At 35.9% G+C, this 24447-nt stretch overlaps 5 protein-coding genes across 5 annotated transcripts; 1 reads left to right on the plus strand and 4 right to left on the minus strand. All coding sequences in view use genetic code 12, as the record gives it.

Moving 5' to 3' along the window:
• Positions 1 to 14: 14 nt before the first annotated feature.
• DYN1 (dynein heavy chain) lies at positions 15 to 12647 on the minus strand (the record flags this gene model as incomplete). Its single annotated transcript, XM_007376102.1, has 1 exon — positions 15 to 12647. One exon carries the CDS (start codon positions 12645 to 12647, stop codon positions 15 to 17), a length of 12633 nt encoding a protein of 4210 aa, XP_007376164.1.
• Positions 12648 to 13289: 642 nt separating this feature from the next.
• On the plus strand, positions 13290 to 17747 carry CDR1 (ATP-binding cassette multidrug transporter; the record flags this gene model as incomplete). Its single annotated transcript, XM_007376103.1, has 2 exons — positions 13290 to 13331; positions 13371 to 17747. The coding sequence occupies 2 exons, from the start codon at positions 13290 to 13292 to the stop codon at positions 17745 to 17747; spliced, it is 4419 nt and encodes a 1472-aa protein (XP_007376165.1).
• A 43-nt stretch (positions 17748 to 17790) lies between these two features.
• On the minus strand, positions 17791 to 19202 carry SPAPADRAFT_154467 (salicylate hydroxylase; the record flags this gene model as incomplete). Its single annotated transcript, XM_007376104.1, has 1 exon — positions 17791 to 19202. The coding sequence occupies one exon, from the start codon at positions 19200 to 19202 to the stop codon at positions 17859 to 17861; it is 1344 nt and encodes a 447-aa protein (XP_007376166.1).
• Positions 19203 to 20119: 917 nt separating this feature from the next.
• Positions 20120 to 21550, minus strand: SPAPADRAFT_140713 (Gfo/Idh/MocA family protein; the record flags this gene model as incomplete). Its single annotated transcript, XM_007376105.1, has 2 exons — positions 20120 to 20403; positions 20548 to 21550. The coding sequence occupies 2 exons, from the start codon at positions 21548 to 21550 to the stop codon at positions 20120 to 20122; spliced, it is 1287 nt and encodes a 428-aa protein (XP_007376167.1).
• Positions 21551 to 22250: 700 nt separating this feature from the next.
• On the minus strand, positions 22251 to 24389 carry SPAPADRAFT_51408 (uncharacterized protein; the record flags this gene model as incomplete). The annotated part of the gene is made up of 1 exon (XM_007376106.1): positions 22251 to 24389. The coding sequence occupies one exon, from the start codon at positions 24387 to 24389 to the stop codon at positions 22251 to 22253; it is 2139 nt and encodes a 712-aa protein (XP_007376168.1).
• Between the last annotated feature and the right edge of the window lie 58 nt (positions 24390 to 24447).

Genomic DNA, 24447 nt, shown 5'->3' on the forward strand with positions numbered 1-24447 from the left:
ATTTCTATTTAACTCTAGACGCGTTCACTTATTTCAACAACCTTAGAAGCTATGTCTTCTCCAAGCTTTTCTTGGACAAGGTTTCCATCGTTTTCATCGAGGCCAATCCAAGATAATGGGGTGTTGTTTGGTAATTTCGCAATCCATTCAGTATATGCTGAGATTGAATTTCCTTCGGGCATTCTTAAAATGGAGTTGCTTTGTATGGTGTACTCGTTTTCAATTATATTAAAGTCAATTTCAAAAGCCTTTTCACTAAACAACCTGCTGGCAAGACTTTCAAAGTATGCAAAGTCGTCTTTGTCATCCACTTTACCACCATATGTGATTGTCCCAATAAGGTAACAAATAGTATCCCAAGGTATCAACTTCGGATCCACATTCGTTCTCTTCAGCAATGGAGCAAATGCTTCCTGGATCACATAGAGCCCAGTTGCAAAATCTGAATCATTTATATCATAGCTCTTCTTGAACGAAGCAGGACAATATCTCAACCTCTTAATGATAATCGAATGGTACCAAACCAATAATAGCAATACTGATTTCATTTCAACTGGCTGTTGTTCCAACAAGTTAACCGGAATGGACTTAAAAGTATCTTGAACGATTCCAGTTAATCCTAATTCTGTATCAAAATGCAAAACTCTTGATTGAGATATTAATCCCGAAGGAACATGCGAACTGGTTCCACAAGTCAAAAGCAATCTTGTATCTTTATGGAAGTTAATACTATTCAATCTCATTTCCAAATGGGATAGCCAAGCAGGTGACATTTGTATATTCTGAACAACCAACCAGTCCCCATTATTTGCAGCCTTTTGAATTTCTGAATTAGCAGCATCAACACCTTCTTTTGAACCCATAGACACAATCGTCAACTTCTTCTTCATATCCATTGCCAACTTCTCAACCTTGTACGTTGCATCAAATCCATCAGGACAAGTCAAGATAAATGTTGTAATTCCTTCTCTGGAAATCCAGTAGTTAAGCTCATATGGTGAACTATAGGGTGGGCGATCTCCACTATACAAGAATGAAGTTATTGATGAGAAAGTATTGATAATTTCAGCCTTCTTGTTACCATCACCAGCCAAAATCAAGCTCGAAAGAACCTTCAATGTAGAATTATCTTGATTATTTTCCAAAATCTTGCCAACATTGTCAGATCCAGATTCTACTCTGGCTAAACACAAACCAAAAGCATGTTTAATTGTATCCGGGAAGGTATTTGAATAAATCAGCTTCAAAACACTCAAAAATACACCCTTGAAAATCGTTCCGATATCTTCTGAATAATAAACAATACTCAACATCAATGCCAAAATTATCTTATCTTTAAGCTTCAAGGATGGTGCAACTTTTGCAAATGATTCTTCATATAGCTTCAAAACAAATCCACTTAAATTGACATCATGGTTATTTCCTAGAAGCTCAGCAAAAAGTGAAATGAATCTTGAAAGTGAAACATTGTAAAATGAACTGATACCACCAAGTAGTTCCAATACTGAATAAATGATTGATGCATGTTTTGCAACCTCTTGATACTGATTTCTTGCTTCTTCAACATTAAGGATGATCTCTTTGGCATGACTCAACTTCTCACTGATCAAACTTGATTCCGCTTTCAAAGTTTCAAGAGTTTCCACTAATTTATCATTGTCCAATATATTTCCAATAGAATCACTAAGTGAATTCAATAATTCCTCTTCAAGAGTTTGAAGACGAGCATGGTATTCCCCATTCAATGATATCAACTCTTCTCTTTGCTTTTCTATATCTGGCTTAGCTACTCTTAATGCAATATCAAGGGCCCTAGTTTCAAGACTTCCTATCGTAACGGTAAAGTTAACAATATTGGTTCGTGATGATACAAAGGCAGGAAGTTTGATATGTCCATCCTTGGTAGATAAAATCATTCTGAAATTTGGAGAAAAGTCAACCATTTGTTCTCCTAATCTAGCCATTAACCTGCCACCCTGTTTGTGAATTTCACCTCTCAAGATTGGATCCAAAATTGGATCATAGTACTGACATTCTTCAATCACAATTAATCCACCAAACCTCAATGCATTCTCCAATTGATGAATAAGGCCATCATGAAGGAAACTAGTCACTGTAACTGTCTTTGGTGAATATGATCTTACTAATATCTCCACAATACTTGAAGTTGGATCTATGATGAGTGGAGTTTGAGACCATTTCAACAATGAGAAGTTATCAATATTTAACTCATCATTAAGTAGACCACTATTGACCCATTTTAAGCTCTCATTGGCATTAGTCAAGTATTGCGAAACAGTCAATTCCTCATCGTACACAATACCGGATTTATTCAACTTATTCTTCCAAGCTTGAACCAACAATTGACGTCCTTTTTGATCATAAATACCACAATATGCTAAAAACCCAGCCACCAACAATGAATTACCAATTAATCTTTCCCTTTGATCAGCAAATCTTTTGATACTACCCTTCCATCTTTCTCTTTCATTTGTAAGACTATTCAATAATGAAAGACTTCTTTCCACTTTCTTCTCCACCGTCTTCATTTCGGTCTTGATATTCTCTGTTTCTCTAATTAGTTCACTATAATCATCCTTGTACTTCTCTATACTTTCTTCCAACTCATGAATCATTTCATCAATCACAATTAATTGAGTTTTGGTCTTTTTGGTTTGTGTTTCTAACCTTTGAACTTCTTCTCTTAATGGAGCAATGGTTTGTAATATTCTAGAGTATGTCAATTGAGCTAATACCCATTGGAGCAACGGACCACATGCTTTACTAGCTCTGTAGGCAACTTCATAAGTAAAATCTTCTCTGGAAACATACATCTCCTCCATATACTTCCTAAGTTCTGGTGTAATCTGTGTTTCATTATCAAATGAAACGATATTAGGTATAAAGTCATCTTTTCTGATAACTAATTGAACGTCTCTCCATGTAGATACCTCATAACCAAGTAAAGCACAAACTGATTCCATTGTCATCTTAACTGCGGCAGGAGGGTTTGACATACTACGAATTTCCGTCAAATATTGCTTCTTTATATTTTGTACCCCTCTTTGTGCCTCAAGAACAGCTGGTTCCACAAGCGCCAAGTCCTTCATTACTATATTTCTTCGTCTTTCAATTTCAATTTCTTGCTTTTCAAGTTCAGCTTGTGTAGCCACAGAAAATTCTTGCTTTCTCTCTGCTTCATTCTGATCAGTAAGCATCTTATTCAACATCACTTTAGCATCCTTGTCTTTGAGTTTCAATACTTCTTGCTTTCTAGCTAGTTCCGTCTTTAATTTATCTACCTTAATAACTGTTTCCCGCAACTTATCAAGACCACCACTAATGTGTCTTTGACTTTCTTCTAACTCAAATTGCTTCTTATTGAACAATGTTACAAATCCACTTATAAAGTTCAAGAAGTCACTAGGCGCTCTCCTATAAGCTAGGGTTGCCTGATAATTTGGTTCATACCTGTGAATGAAGGCAATAGCATCAACAAGAACATCTCTAAAGTTACTGATATTGATCTCAAGGAATGGTTCAAACGATGTTGGAATTGAATAGTTGGAAATATCAAGGGGAACTTGTTCAATACGGGATGCTGCAATTTCGTATAAGCATTTATTAGACCAATCACCCATCCAACTTAATACACATCTGTTAAAAAGCGCAGGCGAGGAGATGACAGCAGCACTACTACCAACATTTGTTTCACTGATGGTAAATATGACATGCAAGTTCTGTGAAACTTGCCCTCTAAACCAGTTGTACAATTCATCATCATTATCTAATAATAGCCCTTGTGAATTTGAAATTTCCAAACATAAACTCATTAATGAAGTGTACTCCTCTCCTTCGAAAAGACCTGGAATTTCTGCATTAGCCAATAATGTATTCATCCTCTCAATAAATGAAGTTTCCAATATACTAGACTCATCAATTATGAAACAAACTCTTTCTCCTCCCACACATCTCAATAAAAGTTTTCTTAAAGTATTATCAAAATCATCAATTGAATAATTACGTCGGACATTAAGTTGAACAATCTTTAAACCATTTATCCAAGCAACAAATTTAGCAAGAGTTGATTTCCCACTTGTGCTTGGTCCGACCAAAATCATATGACCTTGTGGTTGCCTAAGCACTCTATCGATTCGCAAGGCATGGTCTAACATATCTTCATGCAACACTAAATCAACTTCAGTTTCTTCTTCACTAAAAACCCTTAATCTTTCCAGTAAAAATGATTTAAGTTCATTTTCATTCACTGATCTATAATTCAATGTTAACCAATTGCTGAATAACACAGGTGCCTTAAAGCATGATTCCAAATCTACATTGAGAAAGTGAATTCCTGAGATTTGTCTAAATAGCAGCATTGTCCAATTTCTATCTTTTTCTGAGACCAATCTGTCATAAAACAACCTCAACCCTTCATGATACCACACTCTAATCAATTGCATCAAGTCTGTATATTCCATAGATTTCAATGCTTCCAATAACCCTCGGCTCCATCTTGTGAGCTCACGAGGAGAATAAATGTAATGAGGTTGCTCACTTTTTGTAAAGTGCCTCTTTGATTGTTGATAGATCTCAATACTGGCATCGGTGATAGCCTGAGAAAATCCACGTAAAACTGGAGCACACTTTAAGATAGCATAACTGAAGGTATGGTAAATTTGCTTTAAGGATGTAGTTCCTGGATAATCAACCATTATCAATGACACGTGTCGCAAGAAACGTTCACTTAACGCATTTCTTCCAGGATCTTTTGGCGAGTTACATGCACCAACAAATTGTATATTCTCAAGCGACACCCATTGTTGATCTCCAGTTCTCCAAAACCCTTTATGTTCAACCATAAGTCTTATCAATGATATTACTTGTTGGGTACCATACTTATCCATCTTTGGTAAATTGATTTCATCACAGAATACCACAACCCATTTACCAGAAACTTTTGGAGCAAGTTGTATTCCACGATTAGACTTTTTGTATTCACAAAATTGTTCTAAAGATTTCAACAACGAAATAGGAGAAGTATCTTTTGAAAAATTCAAAGATAACACATCTAATTGAGGTGATTTTCGTAATGCTTCCAACAATGTCATTGTTTTACCCGACCCTGGTGGTCCACAAAGTAACAATGGTCTATGTTCGTTCAAAATGGAATACACGAGATATTCATGCCTAACAGTATCAAGTGTTGGGACCACAGTATTTGGACTTGCTACCTGATATGGCTCAAGTTCAATTGCAAAGACAGAATTATTCCAATTCAACCATTCACATTCGGGTAGTGAAATATCATAGTCTAAGTGGACACCTTCGACAGGTTCTATATGACCAAATGTATCAAGAAGAGCAACTTCTCTGCCAAACTTTTCTTTCTCTTCATAACTAGCATCACCAGCAAAGGTCCATATAAACGAAAGTAGAACAGCCTTGTCAACATATTTCTTGATATCTATAATATCTGAATTATGCGTATAAGAATGTTTGATAAAGCGGCGTAAGTATGATCTCAAAGTAGTCTCAAATGATGTAACAGCTCGTTGGATTGAGAAATCCATGATATGGTCAATATTCTTTGCTAGATCACAAATCTTGGAAAGGAGTTGAGGGTTTAAAATTTCTGCAACTTGTTGCACAAATAAAGTCTGTAATTTTTTGCCATTATTAAGTTCTGCTATTCCTTCTTCACCAAGATGAACTGTCTCTGAATTCAAATTATGGACCAACTTGTGACAAAGTGCATCAATAGAAATCAAAGAGGAGTCAAACCATACCATTCCACATCTACTTACTGTTGCTGGTGTAGTACACTTCAAGCTATCAACTTCAAATACAATTCTCAAATTATCAGGTAATGCTAAACGCTCACCATTAGGCAATGTCAAAATTCGATTGTCATCTAAAACACTGTTAAGATTTTCAGCCCATTGGGGATCAATATCACAATCAAATACAATCCAAATTCTTTTCGATAGTTCTCCTCTTAAATTTTCTCTGATCCTTCTCAAAACACTTGTGAAGAGTCCATCAGTCCAATCTCTTGTAACTAAATCCAATTTTCCATAAATCTGTTCTTTAGAAAGCACCTTTGCATCAATTACTATAGATGTATGTTCCACATTTTCAACTTCTGACAATGCATGTAGAACCAGGTTCAAAATTGTTGATTTTCCAGATCCAGATTCACCAACCAACATAATACCATGATGGGTATTTTGTATGTCAACCACTTGCGATGCTTTAGTAATCCATCTATCGTCACATTGGATTCCAATGCTACTACAATACTTGTGAAGTTCGGCTACCAATTTAGCGTTGTCCACAGTATCTGAAGAAACACCAGCGAAGAACTTATCCTTTAAGATATTGAATAGAATTTCATCTTCTCTTACCAACTTTGGTAATATTGTTTCAATAATGCTTCGCAACACTAGTTCAGTTTCCCAGAGCTTTTGATCTTTTCCAAGCTGGTTTCTCAGATTTCTTTTGGATTGACCACATCTAATCAACATACTTTTAAGTGCCCTCAATCCGAAATCATAATGTGACTGTCTTGAAACCTTCTCGGCCAATTCCAAGTAAAATGGAACAATAACATTTGCCAAATCTCTTGAATTCTCAAATGCTTGAGAGGCAAGTAAAATCTCAACAATAATGGTGCTGTCTGGTTTTTCCATGGAGAAACTACGAAACAACTTCTTTAAATTCTCTGGTAGTTCTTGTCTTCCTACATATCCAGGATTCATAGTAACAAAAAGGCCTGTTTCTGGATCGACATTTATGCTTCTATTTGAAATTGAAATTTGACTTCCAGGGTTCTTCAAACCATGTTCAATAGTTTCAATTTGAGATGAGATTGCACTTAAACTTCCATCGTCTAGACGGTTAAATTCATCAAAACAACCCCAAATACCTACTCGACAAAGACCAAGGAATATTCGTCCCATAGATTGAAAATCAAAAGACTCATCACAACAGAATACCAAAACCATCTTACCTAAATTATGACCCAAAGCCTTAATAGATTCAGTTTTACCTGTACCAGCGGGACCAAATGGAGAACCACCTTGTTTTCTAGCTAATGCTTGTGTCATAGTTAAGAAACAATTATCAATTAATGGAGTATAAGCCAATCTTTCCACAACTCCCAAATATTCAAAGGCATAATTAAACTCTGCATTAACTTGTTTGACTTTTAACGAACTCAACAAATCACTACACTTTGTATCAAAATAGAACTTTTGACTGATATGCCAGATGGAATCACGTTCTGATTCTGATTTTGCATTCAACAAACTTGTAATGATATCCCGATGGTGAATCATTTCAATGATCAAATTCTGGATTTTCTTTCTTTCTATGTCTGAAATCTCGTAGCTAATCAACTGGGTGAGTGCATTAATCCCACTGTTAACATTTATCTGTTGATCATTCAAACTTCCCGTCTTCATAGACTCCTCTGTCAATGTTGTGAAAGTGATCTGTACTGCTAATAATGCAACCTGACCAGGAGCCGAGGTCACAAAATCCAAATAGCGACTGGAATCACCGAATTGTGATAGCAACATATGACATAAACCTAATTTGTCTTTAACAAGTTGTGCCAATGTTAATCTGGTTTCCAATTCCAATTCGTTCAACCATTCATTTAAGCGGGGGAATTTAATTAATGAGACGGGTTTGTTTAACTCCAATTTCTCCCCTTCTTCACTTTGCACAGATACAATAGATGAACTTTCGTTTGCATATTCAACACATTCAATACCAGCAAACATTTTTTTGAAATGTCTATTAATCCTGGTTATATCATTGGATCCACCAATTATCTCTAACAAATCTTCATTTCCCACAAAGTAGAACCTAGGAAATAATTCCCTCTGCTTCTCAAGGTAATCAGTCAACAATCTTCTAACTTTGGTTAAACTTTCCAAGAACTTATTCATAATTGTTTGAATATCACCAATTAAAACTATATCAATTACCAAGTTAAATTTGTAGATACGTTTCATCAAATTTTGAAGTTCATAAGTTATATTGGTAAATCTGGTCGTTTCAATCGGTAGTAAGCTCTTGATATCATTATTCGAGTTACCAAAAACACCATCCAAGTAAACCCATTGTCTTTGTACATCAATCCACGTATCTAAAATCATGAATAAATTATTTAATTTCTTTTCCAATTCACTAATTTCTCTTTCAAAACTTCCAAAATAAGGGGAATTCTTCATACTTGATAAAGCATTAATGTCATTATTGCACTGGTCAAATAGCTTATCCCAATTCTTAACTAATCGACACTTGTTTTCATAGTTGAATAGTTCAAAGGTAATTGTGGACCATTCTGTGTTTATCTTTGTTAAGTTCTCTTCAATGGTTCTTTCATTATTGGCTTGTTCCAACATTTCATTAATTACTTGCAAATTCAAACTAATATTTAAATTCCAAACATCACCAACTGTCATTTCCTCGAATAATACCTTTTCAACTCCAAGTTGGCTCAATAATATCTTCCAATGACGTTCTTTCATACATTCATTTTTCAATTCAGCTACCTTATTATGGTTCTTCAAATGATCCTTCACTAAGTTTTGAATCTCATCCACAGCAGCATACTGTCTAACATTGGTTGGTAAAGATCGCGAACTATTCAACAACTCAGCTAATTGAACATGCAACTGTCTTGGTTGTAATTCAGACCATTTCCAGTGTTTGAGTCTTTCTAAATCTTCCCATAATCCGTTCACTGAAGACCAAACTATCTTAAGATCTTTCACTTCTTGTACTCCCAAACTTAAATCATCAATATGAATTATGGCTATATCCAATAATACTGCAACATTTAAAATCGCTTTAGTATTGAGCTCCAAATTAGCAAATTGCTTTTGAAAATTCTCTAATTCAACCATAGCGAATGCCGGGCTTAAATTTCCAGTAATTGGTTTATGAGTCAGCCACTTACGATATAAGGCATGTACAGAGTCATTCAACTTGATTGCTTCAGCTTTAATTTTGGATACAATAATCTCATAATTATCATCAATCAATTTCTGCTTTCTTTGAATTAAAGTCAATACCATTGACAAATGCGATTCCAATTGTTCAACATATAACCATCCACTCGGGAATTTATACCTTTGACGAAATAAGAAATTCTGAATTTGGTTGAAGAGTTTAATTTGCTCTTCCCACTCATTAAACAACTGTTTGTTTTTCAAGTAGCTATCGATTAATACTATTAACTTGGTCGAATTCAAATTGAAATGCATAGCTTCTTCTAGCGAACCAATTGAACTAGATAAAGCCCTATTGAAAATATTTGATTCAACCAGAAACTTTTTAGCAAATTGATTCAATAACTCTTTCTGGAATTTGTCAAACATCAATGCAACTCTATTTTGAACCTTGGAGAAATTAATGATGAACAAGTTGCCAAATGATTTATCTGGATGAGGTTGGTCAAATAATTCTCTATTCTTTAAAATTTCTTTAACCTTAGGAAACCATTCACCTATTGTACTTTCAAGATTGAAAACTTTGCCCAAGTCTTGTGCGTCCTCTAGATTCAATTCCCATAAAATTTGCAAGTTTTTCCATTTGATGATATATTCATTCGCTTCAATGTACAAATCATCAATCTTGCTGAAGGTTGTAATAAGTTCTTCTCTGGTATCCTCGTCTCTGCTAATAATTCCGTTGAAATTTTTGGATATTCCTGAGATTGGTTTAACACTATGCTGGCTTTCAACAATTGAAGTGATTCCATTAACAATGCCAAATGCATTTTCTTTCCCTTGTTCTAAACTTGGAATGATAACAAAAGATTCATCATGAAATTCTAACCAATGTTGGAAGGTATCAACTTTTTGAAGATTATACTTGTCAAGCTCTAAAATTTCAATTTCCAGCTCATCGCCAGAACTAATTCCTAATGTTTCCTTATTGAAAATAAACAATTGTGTGTACAATCTTTGACTGAGAACCAGTTCAATATCTTTATTTAACAAATCCACCAACCACTCAATATTCTCAATTTCTTCCAAGGAAATACTTTGGAATTGTTCTTGAATTAACTTTATTTGACTCTCCAAATTCTTGAAATCAAAATCGCATGTTTTCAATTGGTATTTACAATCATTCATAAAATCATATAAATTTTCTAATTTCTTGGATTGGGAATTCAATTGAATAATAGATTCTTGAAACTGATTTAATTTAGCAAGTGATTGGATTTCAATTAAGTTTTCGCTTCTTGTCAATATTGGTTCATTTAACTTTTGTAACTCTATTGCTTGAGACAAATGGATCCACTCAACTGATAACACTGGCTTCAATGATTCTTTAACTTTGCCAATTTGTCCGGATAATAAAAATCCAAATGTTTGCCCATATTTCGAATTCTGCATGTTTTCAAATAATTGACAAAGTAAGTTGACATGATCTCTTAATCCAATTGCAAGTGGATGTAATTGATAAATCTTTCCATACTGCATCAACGTGGTTGAAGGCACATCAAGTCCAAGATTTGATAATTGAATTAACTGTTCATAAATTTGAAGTAACGAGTAATTAAAGTTGACAATTAAATCAAAATCATTACCGCTAGACTTTTCCACAATGTCAATTATTTTCCCCAAATTCTCAACCATTGCATGCTTTTGGCCAATTGCTACTATCCATCGATTATAAACAAGTTGTGGATTCAAACTGACAATTATCTTGTTAGTGGTTGCATCAATTTTAGTTCCTGTGGAATAGTTGTTCCAATTAATACCCAACAATGTCTTTAAATTGTTTCTATAAAATGATAATTTTGAAACTAAACTTGAGTTCCACATAATTTGACCAACAATGTCGTCTGAAGATTTTCTATCAGAATTAAAATCAATCAACTTTTGTATTTCAACATCTGCAATTGATAAAATTTTCAATTTATATTCATCATTGATCAGTACCAATAAGGAGGATGAGTGAGTAAAGAAAAACTTTGTATATATCGCCATGGCATCGACAAATGTTGATGCTTTTGCAAAGAAAAGGTTAATTCTTTTCACAATCAATGTATTTAGTTGGTTAAAAACCTCAAGATAGGATTCTTCTCTCATCTTCCAAACTAATGATCCTTGATATGAAATGTCAACCGAATTAATACTAATAATTTCCTTGTTATAAGCATCAGATAATTTCATTGATGCTTCAATTTTGTCAGAATTGGACAAGACGTTTTCTATTGATTGTAACAAATCCAAATGGTTTAATCGAAATTGATAAAGATGTTCAAGTCTGGACTTTATTTGGTCAAACCTTGTTTGGTTAATCTTTATTATTTTAAATTTCTCTTGACGTCTTCTTAACAATTCCCTTAACAAATTAATCATGTACTTAATATTGTTTTCAATTATGTCAAACAATTTATTAATATGTGAATCATACAATTGAGAAAACTTACTAAATGACAATGACATTATCGATTTCTTAGTTAATAAACCTTGGAATTTGCTAATTATATCATTCAAAATGACCTCAATCGTTTCCACTGATCTTGTCAACGGGTATGAATTCAATTTCAATTTTAGATGATTGAAAATATTGACTATAGCTAATTCAAATTTGGAGAAATCTTGTTCGTCTTCTCCAGATATGGTAATTAAGTCATTCATAGGAAGTTCCTTTAATAATGAATTGTATAACCTGGCTTGGGTTAACTTGTCACTTATACTCAGAACGTCATTTTGAAACCCTAAAGTTATATGAAATCTCTTGGCTTTATTTAGTATTTCAACTGATTTCTTGATCTCAAATGAACTCACTTGTTGGTTTAATGAAAGTAAGGCAGCTTCCATAGATTTCCAAAATTGGATCTCCTCCATTATTGATTCACTGTCCATTGGATCATGGTTAAGTCTTATTAACCCTTGAATTTGTCTAGCCCAGTTATTTACTATAGTAGTAACTTCGTTTAAGAAAGTGGTATCTTGTAATAACGATTCGAAAGTTTCATCAAAGTTACTTTGATCCAACAGTTTAATTTTAGTATGAGTTGTAATTAGTAAGTTGGGTATATGAATTCTTTGTTGCAAATGTTGTAATGATAATGATAGTTCATTAAACTTTTTCTTTGTTGTTGTAAGACTAGATTCTTCATTTGCAGATTGGGATACCAAGTTGAAAAATGGCGCCAACCCAAGATTGATAGCCAACCGCAACTTTTCAAACAGTTCGTTTGAGTTGTCTTCTGAATCTAGAACACCGTCCTCGGCAGATATGGGAAGGTTTATAATGTTCAATTGCTTTGTGAGTGGTAAGTGGGAAGTTAGCTTGTTCTTTGACTTGATTAATATGATGATAGCAGTAATGTTTTTGATTGATTCGGGTTCTTCAAGAGAATTAACGTTGATATCGTCTAATATCTTAAAACCGCCGGTGGAATGTTTGACCACATACAAAGCACCGGGGTTTAAATTAGTAATAAAAGCCTCTAAGACATCGTCAAAGTTGCTTTGAGCGTGGCTGACACTGGTGCTGCAACTATCAGAATTGTATGATATAGATATAAAATTAAGTATAAAACGAGACAATTGGTCAGGAGTTAGAGTTTCCTCTGGGGCCACCCTGGTCTCTTCTTCCATGGTCATATCACTCTTATACGATATACCCTTGAATCGAGTGGTATTGTTTAAGGGTTCATAGGGCGTAACAAGGTGTTGACATTTCTTAAACTTTTGTTTACATCAATTGATCTCGTGGTCACGTGTCGAATAAACGGTATGCAGGATTGTTTATTATTAGTTACCAAGATTTACGAGATTACATGGCATCACCATAAGCAACAACTGGAACTATGCCTCCCAGAATAGGGGTATATGAAAAACTATTCAATTTCTTGGTTGCATTACTTGGTATTACTATTTGTTATATTTAGAATTTTACAAAAACCTGGGATGTTGGTTTATGAATAGGGGGGGGTTGTGCTTTTGCTAACAAATTTAAAATTGCTGAGAAATTTGTGTAGTCCATCCAAGAACTTTAATGCCAAGGTCCAGTAAGTCGGCTATGCTTCTATTATCTACAAACTATGTAATATACAAGACTCACTTTAAGATTTTGTACTTGCCTAGACTGGAAGTTTGAAGCGGTGGGGCAATTTTTTGTTTTAGCTTGGCTGCATAACCAACCATGGGTTGCGAAACCTGACGGAGTTATAAGTTAGGCCAATATCCAAGGTAAAAGAGTAAAAAAATATATAAAGCAACAGTTTAAATTATATTACAGCTGAAATGACGGAAATTTCAATATCAAGCGAATCCAGGCTGTCAGCAGTATCCACTGGAACAGACAACAATCGCTTTAACGACCAGTCCAGCCAAGAGATCCAAGAGTTGGCAAAAACTTTTACGAATGAAACTAAATCTTCAAAAGAAAGGGATTTTGAAAAACTAAAGAGATATTTGTCCAACATGAGTCTGGTCCCAGGAATAAATCCCTTTGTAAAGGACTTGGAAGACAAACGATTAGACCCGGATTCTGAACAATTTGATGCCAAGTTTTGGATTAAAAATCTAAGACTATTGCATGATTCAGATCCAGAATATTATAAGCCTGCAAAGTTGGGAGTTGCTTATAGAAATTTAAGAGCATATGGTATAGCAAATGATGTTGACTACAGATCTACTGTTTCTAATTCACTTTGGAAATTTCTAGTTGACAGTTTCCGAAAGCTTCGTCCGCAAGATGAATCTGATTACTTTGATATCTTAAAACCAATGGACGCTCTTATATGCCCTGGGGATATTACTGTAGTATTAGGTAGACCTGGTGCTGGGTGCTCTACTTTGTTAAAGACAATTGCTGCAAATACCTATGGTTTTCATGTGGATAACAGTTCTATTATCTCATATGATGGCTTAACTCCTAAGGAAATTCAGAGTCATTTTCGTGGTGATGTAATCTATTCGGCCGAATCAGATGTCCATTTTCCTCATTTATTAGTAGGTGATACCCTCGAATTTGCAGCAAAATTACGTACTCCCACCAATAGAGGGTTAGGTGTTGATAGAGAAACCTATGCTAAACATATGGCCAGAGTATACATGGCAATGTATGGTTTGTCTCATACCCGATATACCAAAGTCGGTAATGATTTCATTAGGGGTATTTCTGGTGGAGAACGTAAACGAGTATCAATAGCGGAAGTTTCACTAAGTGGATCCAAGATTCAATGTTGGGATAATGCTACCAGGGGATTGGATGCAGCAACTGCTTTGGAATTTATTAGAGCTTTAAAGACTTCTGCCACAATCCTTGAGACGACTCCTATCATTGCTATTTACCAATGTTCCCAGAATGCATATGACTTATTTGATAAAGTTATCGTGCTATATGAAGGCTATCAGATTTTCTTTGGAAGAACAGAGGAAGCCAAGGATTATTTTGCTCGAATGGGTTGGAAATGTCCCCCAAGACAAACCACTGCTGATTTTTTAACTTCATTGACAAATCCAGCTGAAAGAGAACCATTACCAGGCTTTGAGCTCAAAGTGCCAAGAACTCCTAGTGAATTTGGAGCTTATTGGAATAACTCCCCGGAATACAAAGCACTAATGAAAGAAATTAATCAGTATCTTTTTGATTGCAAAGAACTGAAAACTAATGAAAAATATCGTGAAAATCATGCTGCTAGTCAAGCTAAATATTTGAGTTGGAGATCTCCCTACACCGTATCCTTCAACATGCAAGTAAAATACATCTTGCAGAGAAACTATCTTAGATTTAAAGGTGATCCCTCAATTGCTTTATTTCAAGTCATTGGTCAAACTTTTATGGGTGTTATTCTTGCATCTATGTTTTATAATCTACCAAGCACAACCGACTCATTTTTCCTTAGAGGCTCTGCCATGTTCTTTGGGGTTTTGTTCAATGCATTTGCATCCCTTTTGGAAATCATGTCCCTTTTTGAAGGTAGGGCTATTGTTGAAAAGCATAAGAAGTATGCCCTTTACACTCCATCGGCAGATGCATTGGCAAGTGTCGTTTCTGAATTGCCAGTAAAACTTTTGATGATCCTAGGATTTAACATCATTTACTATTTCATGATTAATTTTAGAAGAACTCCTGGAAGGTTCTTCTTCTTTTTGTTAATGAGTGCCTTGTGTACCCTAACCATGTCACATTTATTCAGAACCATTGGTGCCTTATCTACATCTTTAGCAAGTGCAATGACACCTGCGGATGTATTACTTTTGGCAATGGTGATATATGCTGGATTCATTATCCCCTCTCCCAAGATGTTAGGATGGGCAAAATGGATTCTGTACTGTAATCCAATATCCTACATTTTTGAATCCCTTATGGTGAATGAATTCCATAATCGTGAATTTGAATGTACTAATTTCATTCCTAATGGCTCTGGATTTGACAATGTTCCAATAGCTAATAGAATTTGTAATGTCGTTGGAGCACAACCTGGGGAGACTACGGTCAATGGAAGTGACTTCTTGAAAATTTCTTACAACTACACTAATGAGCATAAGTGGAGAAACTTTGGTATAGCTGTTGCATTTGCTATTTTCTTTTTGGGGTTATATGTATTTTTAACTGAATTTAATAAAGGAGAAATGCAAAAGGGAGAAATCGTCCTCTTTCTTAAGCAATCTTTAAAGAAGAAAAAACAGTGCAAAAGAGGTTCAGATATTGAAAGCAGGTCCAATGAGAAGGTTCCTTTGGAAGAAACAACCGAGGCTGAGAAAGTCGACAATGGCTCTCCAACTCTAGATATGGACTCAAAATTACCATCGAGTAAGGAAATATTCTTTTGGAGAGATTTAACATATCAAATCAAAATAAAAGACGAGAATCGAACTATTTTAGATCATGTTGATGGTTGGGTTAAGCCAGGACAAATTACCGCTTTAATGGGTGCCTCTGGTGCAGGAAAAACTACTTTATTGAATTGCTTATCTGAAAGGCTCTCTATTGGAGTCATTACTAATGGGTTAAGAATGGTTAATGGTCATTCATTGGATTCTTCATTCCAGAGGTCAATTGGGTATGTTCAACAACAAGATTTACATTTACCCAACTCTACAGTACGTGAAGCACTAACTTTTTCAGCTTATTTGAGACAATCTCGATTTATCTCCAAGAAAGAAAAGGATGGATATGTTGATTACATCATTGATCTACTTGAGATGACAGACTATGCAGATGCGTTAGTCGGTGTTGCAGGTGAAGGATTGAATGTGGAACAAAGAAAAAGGTTGACTATAGGTGTGGAGTTGGCTGCTAAACCGAAATTATTGTTATTTCTAGATGAACCTACTTCAGGATTAGATTCACAAACTGCATGGTCAATTTGTAAATTGATGAGAAAGCTAGCTGATCATGGCCAGGCTATTTTGTGTACCATCCACCAACCTTCAGCTTTATTGATGAAAGAGTTTGATCGTTTGTTATTCTTACAAGCAGGTGGTCAAACGGTGTATTTTGGTGATATTGGTGAGAATTTCAAGTGTTTGATTGATTACTTTGAAAAATATGGTGCTACTCCATGTCCTGAGGATGCAAATCCTGCTGAGTGGATGTTGGAAGTTGTTGGAGCAGCGCCTGGTTCTCATGCTTCCCAAGATTATTTCCAAGTTTGGAGGAAATCTAGAGAATACCAAGAAATTCAAGATGAGTTGAGACAAATGGAAACGGGATTAGTTAAATTACCAAGAGTAATAGATCCTGAATCAAATTTGACTTATTCGGCCCCAATTTGGAAACAATATCGAACTGTTACCAAGAGATCACTTATTCAAAGTTGGAGATCACCTAGGTATATCTATTCAAAGATATTGCTAGTCACAGCTTCGTCACTTTTCAATGGATTTTCTTTCTTCAAAGCAGACAAGACCATTCAGGGATTACAAAACCAAATGTTTGCTACTTTTATGTTCTTTATACCTTTTGAAACTTTAGTAGAGCAAATGTTACCATTTTTTGTGGAACAGCGTGATGTATTTGAAATGAGAGAAGCTCCTTCACGAACGTTCAGTTGGTTTGCATTCATTACAGCACAAATAACTTCGGAAATACCATACCAAATAATTGTAGGAACATTGGCGTTTTTCAGTTGGTACTATCCTGTTGGGCTTTATGCAAATGCTGCAGAGACCGATGAAATTCATTCCCGTGGTGTGTTGATGTGGTTATTTGTTACTGCATTCTTTGTTTATACATCAACTATGGGACAACTATGTATATCGTTTTTGGAAGTGAAAACCAATGCCGCTAACTTGGCAACTTATCTTTTCACAATGTGCATTACCTTCTGTGGTGTTTTGATTACTCCTTCTAATTTCCCTAGGTTCTGGATATTCATGTACAGGTGTAACCCAATCACTTATATTGTTCAAGGCATGTTGGCTACTGGTTTAGCTAATACAAAAGTTACCTGTTCTAGCACTGAATTATTAGCGATTGAGCCACCACCTTCCCTTAGTTGCAACAATTATTTGGGCCCATATGTTGAACTCTCTGGCGGTTACTTTAGTGCTAATCCAAACGGCGTTTGTGAATACTGTAAGATGAACATGACCAATGATTTTTTGGATACAATAAATGCTCATTTCAGTGAGAGATGGAGAAATTGGGGAATCTTTATTTCATTTATTGCTGTTAACATAGTATTGACAGTTGTATTATATTGGGTTGCTAGAGTTCCAAGAGGAAGTAAGCAAAGAAAACTCAAGTAATTGATTATACCTCTCTGCTTTATATACAGGTGTGTTTTGTATCTGAAGCGACATTTATATATTTTACTATCAATTTAACCTTTCCATTATAATGCTAATTAAGATATAAAATTATAACCTTGCATCCTCATACAAATTTTCGTAAGTGTACTTGGCTTTACGACCTTGTTTATACTCTTCCCAGCCTCTCTTTGCTTCTTCAAATGCATCATATCCCCAAAGGAAGTCTTGGAATACAGGATCAGCAAATCTGTTTGGACATCCAATTTGAGGAGGCTGAGTTAACATTTTTGCATCTCTTTGAAGCTGTTCTGCCCCATCAAGCATATGATAGATTTGTTGGCATTGGGTGGATCCCTTGACCACTTGTGTAGTTCTCCATTTACGAAGAGATTCCGTGAGTTCTAACAAATCATGGATTTGTGATTTGTCTTCTATGCGACTGAATAATCCTGTTAAAATAGCGGCATCTTCGACAGCCTGGGAAGCACCACTGGCTAAATATGGCAATGTAGCGTGTGAAGCATCCCCTAATATAATACAGTTTCCAGTTTCATGTGTCCAAGATTTCAATTCTCGGGAATTTTGTAATCTCCATTTACCAATTGAATGAATCAAGTTGAACATTGTTATCAAAGTAGGATCCCAACCAGCAAATAAATCTAATAATTCTTCCTTGGTGGCTTCCTGGACCAACACATCACGAGGTAGTGTATCTGGGCATAAAACCACGATATTACAGGTTTTACCGCCTTGTAAGAAATACACCACAACGTGCATGCGAGGACCCCACCAAAAGTTGATATCGGGCCTAGACCATAACTTTGATAATTCGGGATACTTTTTCATCTCTTCAACATGAATCAATGCACGGTATGCTAAATCCCCGGTATCATAGGCTAAATCTTCACGGCCCAAGATTAATGAACGTAAACGGGACTTTACACCATCATATCCCACTATAATATCACCAGAAAATAACCTTCCATCAGAAGTGGTGACGGTAGATGAATCGAAATCAACTTCTTCAACTCTTGCACCTAAATAAATCTCAACCCCAACTTCTTGAGCTCTATTAACAAGCGCCTTGTGATAATCAGCACGATGTACATGTAAGTAATGACCTTGGTATTGGTCAAGAGTGTAAGGAATCAAGTTTTGCTGGGAAAGAACATCACCCGTCTCCCAGCGGCGGATATTTAAGTCATGGGGGAAAATAGCATTATCTTCAACCTCCTTCAATACACCCATAGCATTCAATACTTTGATTGAAGGAGGAGGAATTTGAATACCAGCACCAACTTCTCCCAAGTGGTGTGCGGCTTCAAGAAGAAGAACTTGATGACCAGCAAGTCTAAGACCAATAGCTGCAGAAAGACCTCCTAATCCAGCACCAACGACTATGAACGTGAGTGAGATTGGTGCTTTGGGAATATTGTGTTTAGGAATTGACATGTTTTGATATGGAGGTACAACTGAAGATTTTGAGCCTGACAAACAGATCTTGAGAGAGGGGGGGGGGGGGAATTGTTTGTGTTCTTATATTGTGTACATCGGATTTAGCATTATATTGTCGCAATACCTCCGTTGTATTTTTACGTGTGTAACTGTGGGGTTTTCTTTGTTGAATGATTTGTATTTGGAAATAAAATCAATTGTTCTTGTCCGGAAAAGAACTTAGCCAGATAGATTCTTCGGGATTTTGTTTATCCGCGCTGCATTTTTCTATCGGAAATATTTTAGACAACTAAAATTTGATTTCTTGCTATTTCCGGGCACTACTCCTCACATAGAAACGTTACAAAACGTGTGTGGGGTGAGAGGGATAGAATTTCGGTACGACTGGGAACAAATGTGAGGATGTTATAATTGTTGATTGGCTTCCGAGATTCACCAAAAGCCGAAAATCGTCGGTTGCATCGGAGTGTTTTTCCGAGCCATGCGGAAATTAATAGCGGGGGTGTGCCGGATCTAGAGCTGCCACTGTAGATCTTTCCTGTGTACCAATTGCTATAATTGAAAGCAAATTGTCCTCTAATTGTAGGCAGATGGACCTATAATGGTGGGCTCCCCCACCCTATGGTGTTAGTTTTTGCTGTATGCTAGCGGTATATGCAGTATTTAGATCAAATTACGAGAGCTATTTCATTTGATCTAAAGGACTATTACGAAAGATACGGATAATACCTTTTAAATCAGATATCAGAGCACAACATTACAATACTATAAGGACCATAGTAGAAGTATTCTCTTTTCATAAAGTATGTTCAAATATTGCGTTTTGAACCAAAATAAAAAAAAAAAAACACGCAAGGACTACCCTTTAATAATAAAACAAAACATTATCTTCATAAAGACCGAGCTATACACAATTAACTATATCGATTCAACATATCGTAATCAGGTTGGATGGAATCCATGCTTTCGACATATTGAGGCATACCAGTTTCAATAGATTTCATAACTGCTTCAATACAAAGCAACGCCCTTAACGCATCTTCTCCTGTACATTTAACTTCAGTTTCCCTTCCTGTAATCAAGTTGACAAAATGTTCTAATTGCAAGTCAAATGGTTTTGGTTTCTTTCCCATATGCATATGATGAATAGGGGCAATCTTATAATCAGGTGAAGGATATGGAGTTAACATGTTGCCACCTTGTTGCATCATTTCATCTACTGACTTTTCGTGATTCATTTTCAACTGTTCACATTGGATTTCTTTTAACCAAGTTCTGCTATCATCACCGTTATTTCTCATGGTGTTGTCGACTGCATCGTCCATATCCATAGCACATTCACTTATAGACTCGAAGTTTGAGTCATTTTGGTGGTAAAGCTTCAAGTCTGGAACACTAATTGTTCCATGGGATCCAAATATACGATAAAATCCAGCAACATCATTGTTGAATGGAATCGTTGGGTTTTCACCAGTCCCTACTTCAAACAGGAATGGGGAAGTAACATTATCAGAACATACAAAAGTGCCGCAACATCCATTAGCAAATTTTAAAGTAAGTGCTGCCCCTTCATCAACTAGTTCTTGCTCAGGAGTTTGATTATCATCAAATCTATCGGTTCTTTGCTTACACAACAACTCGGCATATACCTTTTCAATTGGCCCTATCAAATATTGCAATAAATCCAAATCGTGGATTAAATTGATTAATAATGTCCCGCCTCCCTTTTCAACAGTTGATCTCCATGGTTTCTCAAGAAAATAAGAAGGTGGTTTACAAATTGTCCATGTGCCTTGAATGGCTACTAGTTTGCCAACCCTGGGCATATTTTCTTTGGTGGTGATTATGTAGGGATTAAACCGACGATGGTGTCCCACAAGAAGCTTCACTTGTTTATATTCACAATAGTTGATTAAAGTCTTGCAGTCAGTAGCATTGGATGCCAATGGTTTTTCAACTAATATGTGAATTCCTTTGCTTGCCAAATCTAACGACATTTGTAGATGCGTGTGATTTGGAGTGGCAATTATAGCTGCGTCAGGTAAAGTCTGGTTAAATTTTTCGCAGTAATCAAACAATTCTTGCAACGATTTAAACAACAAACAATTATACTTTTCTGCAACAGATGGGCCCTTAGCTGAATGGTCAACTATTGCCATTAATTTACAGTCAGATCTGGCTTGAACGTGTTCGGCATGACGTGGTCCAATTAGTCCTGCTCCAATAACAATGAAACTTATGGTAGAACCAGGTGCTTGAATATTGTGAGAAGTCTGTGAATTACATAAATTCTTTGTGTTTTCAAAATACAGAGTTACATTGCTAAATATATCATTGGAAACCATTCTATGTCTATAGTGCTACTAAGAATACAACTTGGAAAAAAGTATATTTACAACAGGGCATTTGATGAAATTTATATTTGCCACATGTCTCTAATTTCCGATAATCTCCGATAGGGAAACACAAACAAACTAACCTGAAATATGAGATCCCTCGCCAAGGGAAAGAGTGTAAGTGTTGTAACTCTTTCCTGTGTGCAGGGAAATATTTTCTTATCTTTCGCCAAATTTTGCAGTTTTTCTTATCTTTGGGATGCTCCTGCATATACCACCCTAGGGAATTTTACCACATTTGCTAACTTAGTTTGTACTTACGGTACTGCCACATGAGCAGATTAAATCTAATCATATACTGATCAGTTCATATACGCGTCTATTTTATAGTTTTTACAATGCCTCAACATCATAAAGTGTAATGTATTAAAGGAAGTTCATGGTCCAGTCCGACTCGGCCAACGCATAGCCACTTCTCTTATCTCTGAAATAATAATTTTTGCCCCTTTTCAATCTCTTCGCTCTAAATCAAAACAATTCCACGTGAAAGCCAACAATGGTGTTGCAACATCAACCTCCCCACTCTGTCACGCGGCCACAGATTAAGAACTTTCTAAACAATAGGGTAACCACGCCCCATTTCTGGAGTCCTTTGTTTTGTTTATCAATAAATCGGTATTGTTGTTTTTCCTTCTTTCATGACGTCACATTATATCTTGGCCTTCATAGTGTTGTGATCACGATCAAACAAGGTCTCGCATAAGTGATCAATAACCCCCCATCCATACCCATTGGCAAATCTTCGTCTTACTATAATATTTGTATGAGCATCAGGAGGAAGATTCACTAATACTTTCCTCCAATTCAAATTTTCGGCATGGTATTTGTTGGCGATAATCACTTGTTTTCTTCGTTTCCATTTACCATGATACCTGAAGAAATCATTAAATGATTGCTTGGTTGATGAATTTGATTCTTGTTTTGGAATATCGTTAAAATGATAGTATTTGTCATGGAAAATTACATGGTGACGCAGCTGGGGATTAATTATAAAGTTTGTCGTAGGTACAGGACAAATCAATGCACTTATTGCTGACGCAATGGCAGATGCTTTTGGAGGAACAACAATTGCTTTCTCGGGTAAACCATTTTCACTCGACACAACTGTTGTTTCTTCATCGCCCAATGAATTACCCGAAGAATCAACTGGCAGGGTATCAGGGAGAACATTTTCAAACAAATTATAATCAGTTCCTTTCGCAGAGAATTTCAAATACTTTTGCTCGCGCTTAGTTAGCTTGCTTTCATTTGAACTCACTCTCAATAACTGTTGATACAATTCTTGGGCTGCAACTATAGGCTGTTTGGCAAGCTGCCATATCTCTGCTTCCTTTTTGCTTTGCATCTGTTCTCGGGCACTTTTCTCTTCATCAGCTATATCATATTCAGGTACTTCCAGAACACTTTGTCTTGTTAAATTAGTTTCAATTGGATTCTCGGGGTCTTCCAATTCAGGGTGTTCACCTATATGTTTTGTTTTCTTTAATTCCGAAACATCGCCCAATGCTTCATAATCTAAGTACAACAATGCTGAAGTTCTTAACGGAACAATTCCATCATTAATTGCATTAGCATACACAGTCAACGATTTGAACTTACTCAAGAATATTTGCAATGGATCATCAGGTAATGTTTCCAATATTGGCTTGAATGTTTTCCTTTTGGCCTCATTCATGTATAAATCACCAAATGTAGGTATTCTTTTCAGCAATGCCAAATCACGACCCGTCTTTCCAAGCGTTCCTATATCTAGCACCCAGGATATTAAGAAGCTGACTTCATTTAGAATCCCCAATAACGGACTTGCTAACGCAATTAGATTTTGTGGTTGAATATGAATTTTTTCAAAATAGTCAGCACCTTTATGGATAAGAATGTATTTAATAGCATATAATTGCACAAGGCCTCCTAATGAATGAGCAATGAATGATATTTTGTCGATTTTATACGGTGTAGTTTCAATTAGTGAGATTATATATGTGGCAACATTGCTGCCTAACCTTTTTACACCACGTTCTGTACGTCCGGCATTGTATCTGTACCCTCGTACCAAGATATTTTCTTGCACTTTGGCTTCTAGGGTATCTTTCAAATAGAGCATATCTGCCGTGAGATTGGAAAACAACCCATGAGTAACTATTACTAAGTGAACTGGTTTCAGAGGGTCTTTTGGTTCGTTATCCCAGATATCATCCGCAGTCAACTTTTCAACCTTCAATTGGGGATTATATATCTTATGGTTAATCTTTTCCTTATTGAATTCTTCAATTTCTTCTTCAAGTGGTGGACTAAGTGGAGAACTCAAATTATCCAAAGTTTGGCTGATTTTACTACGCACTAGTCGCTTCATCAATGCTAGATCATCACCAATCATAAGATCAAACAAGATAGTAGACTTTGTAGATACAACAATCTGTGATATGATATCAATTTCCCATTGGAATACATCTCCTTCTTCAGAAGACGAAACTCGCGAGTTGTCATTCAAGAGTAAAGTTGCATTGAATGATTGATTTGGTTTGATTTGGTTGTCAAACAAGACCTCAGTGTTTGTATCCGCATCATCCGGTGTAAACTGTCTGTGTGGGTCGTAATTATAGGGAATTACATGGCAATAAAGTATGAATGGTCCTTGCAACAAATTAATTGCTCGTATACTAGATCTCTCTATATTTTTCAAACGAAGGTACACTTGTGTTTGTGAGGGATCTCGACGGGTGTAGGTTATAGTGTATCTGTTGACACCACCTATATTTAGGTTATCTCGGTCACGATACCAGGGTAGCATTCTGCCTGTGGGGTGGGGAGTGGGTTTAATCGTAAGTCTTTCCCTTAAAAAAGAAGAC

This window comes from Spathaspora passalidarum, assembly GCF_000223485.1.
Source record: "Spathaspora passalidarum NRRL Y-27907 unplaced genomic scaffold SPAPAscaffold_5, whole genome shotgun sequence".
NCBI classification, from domain to species: Eukaryota; Fungi; Ascomycota; class Pichiomycetes; order Serinales; family Debaryomycetaceae; genus Spathaspora; species Spathaspora passalidarum.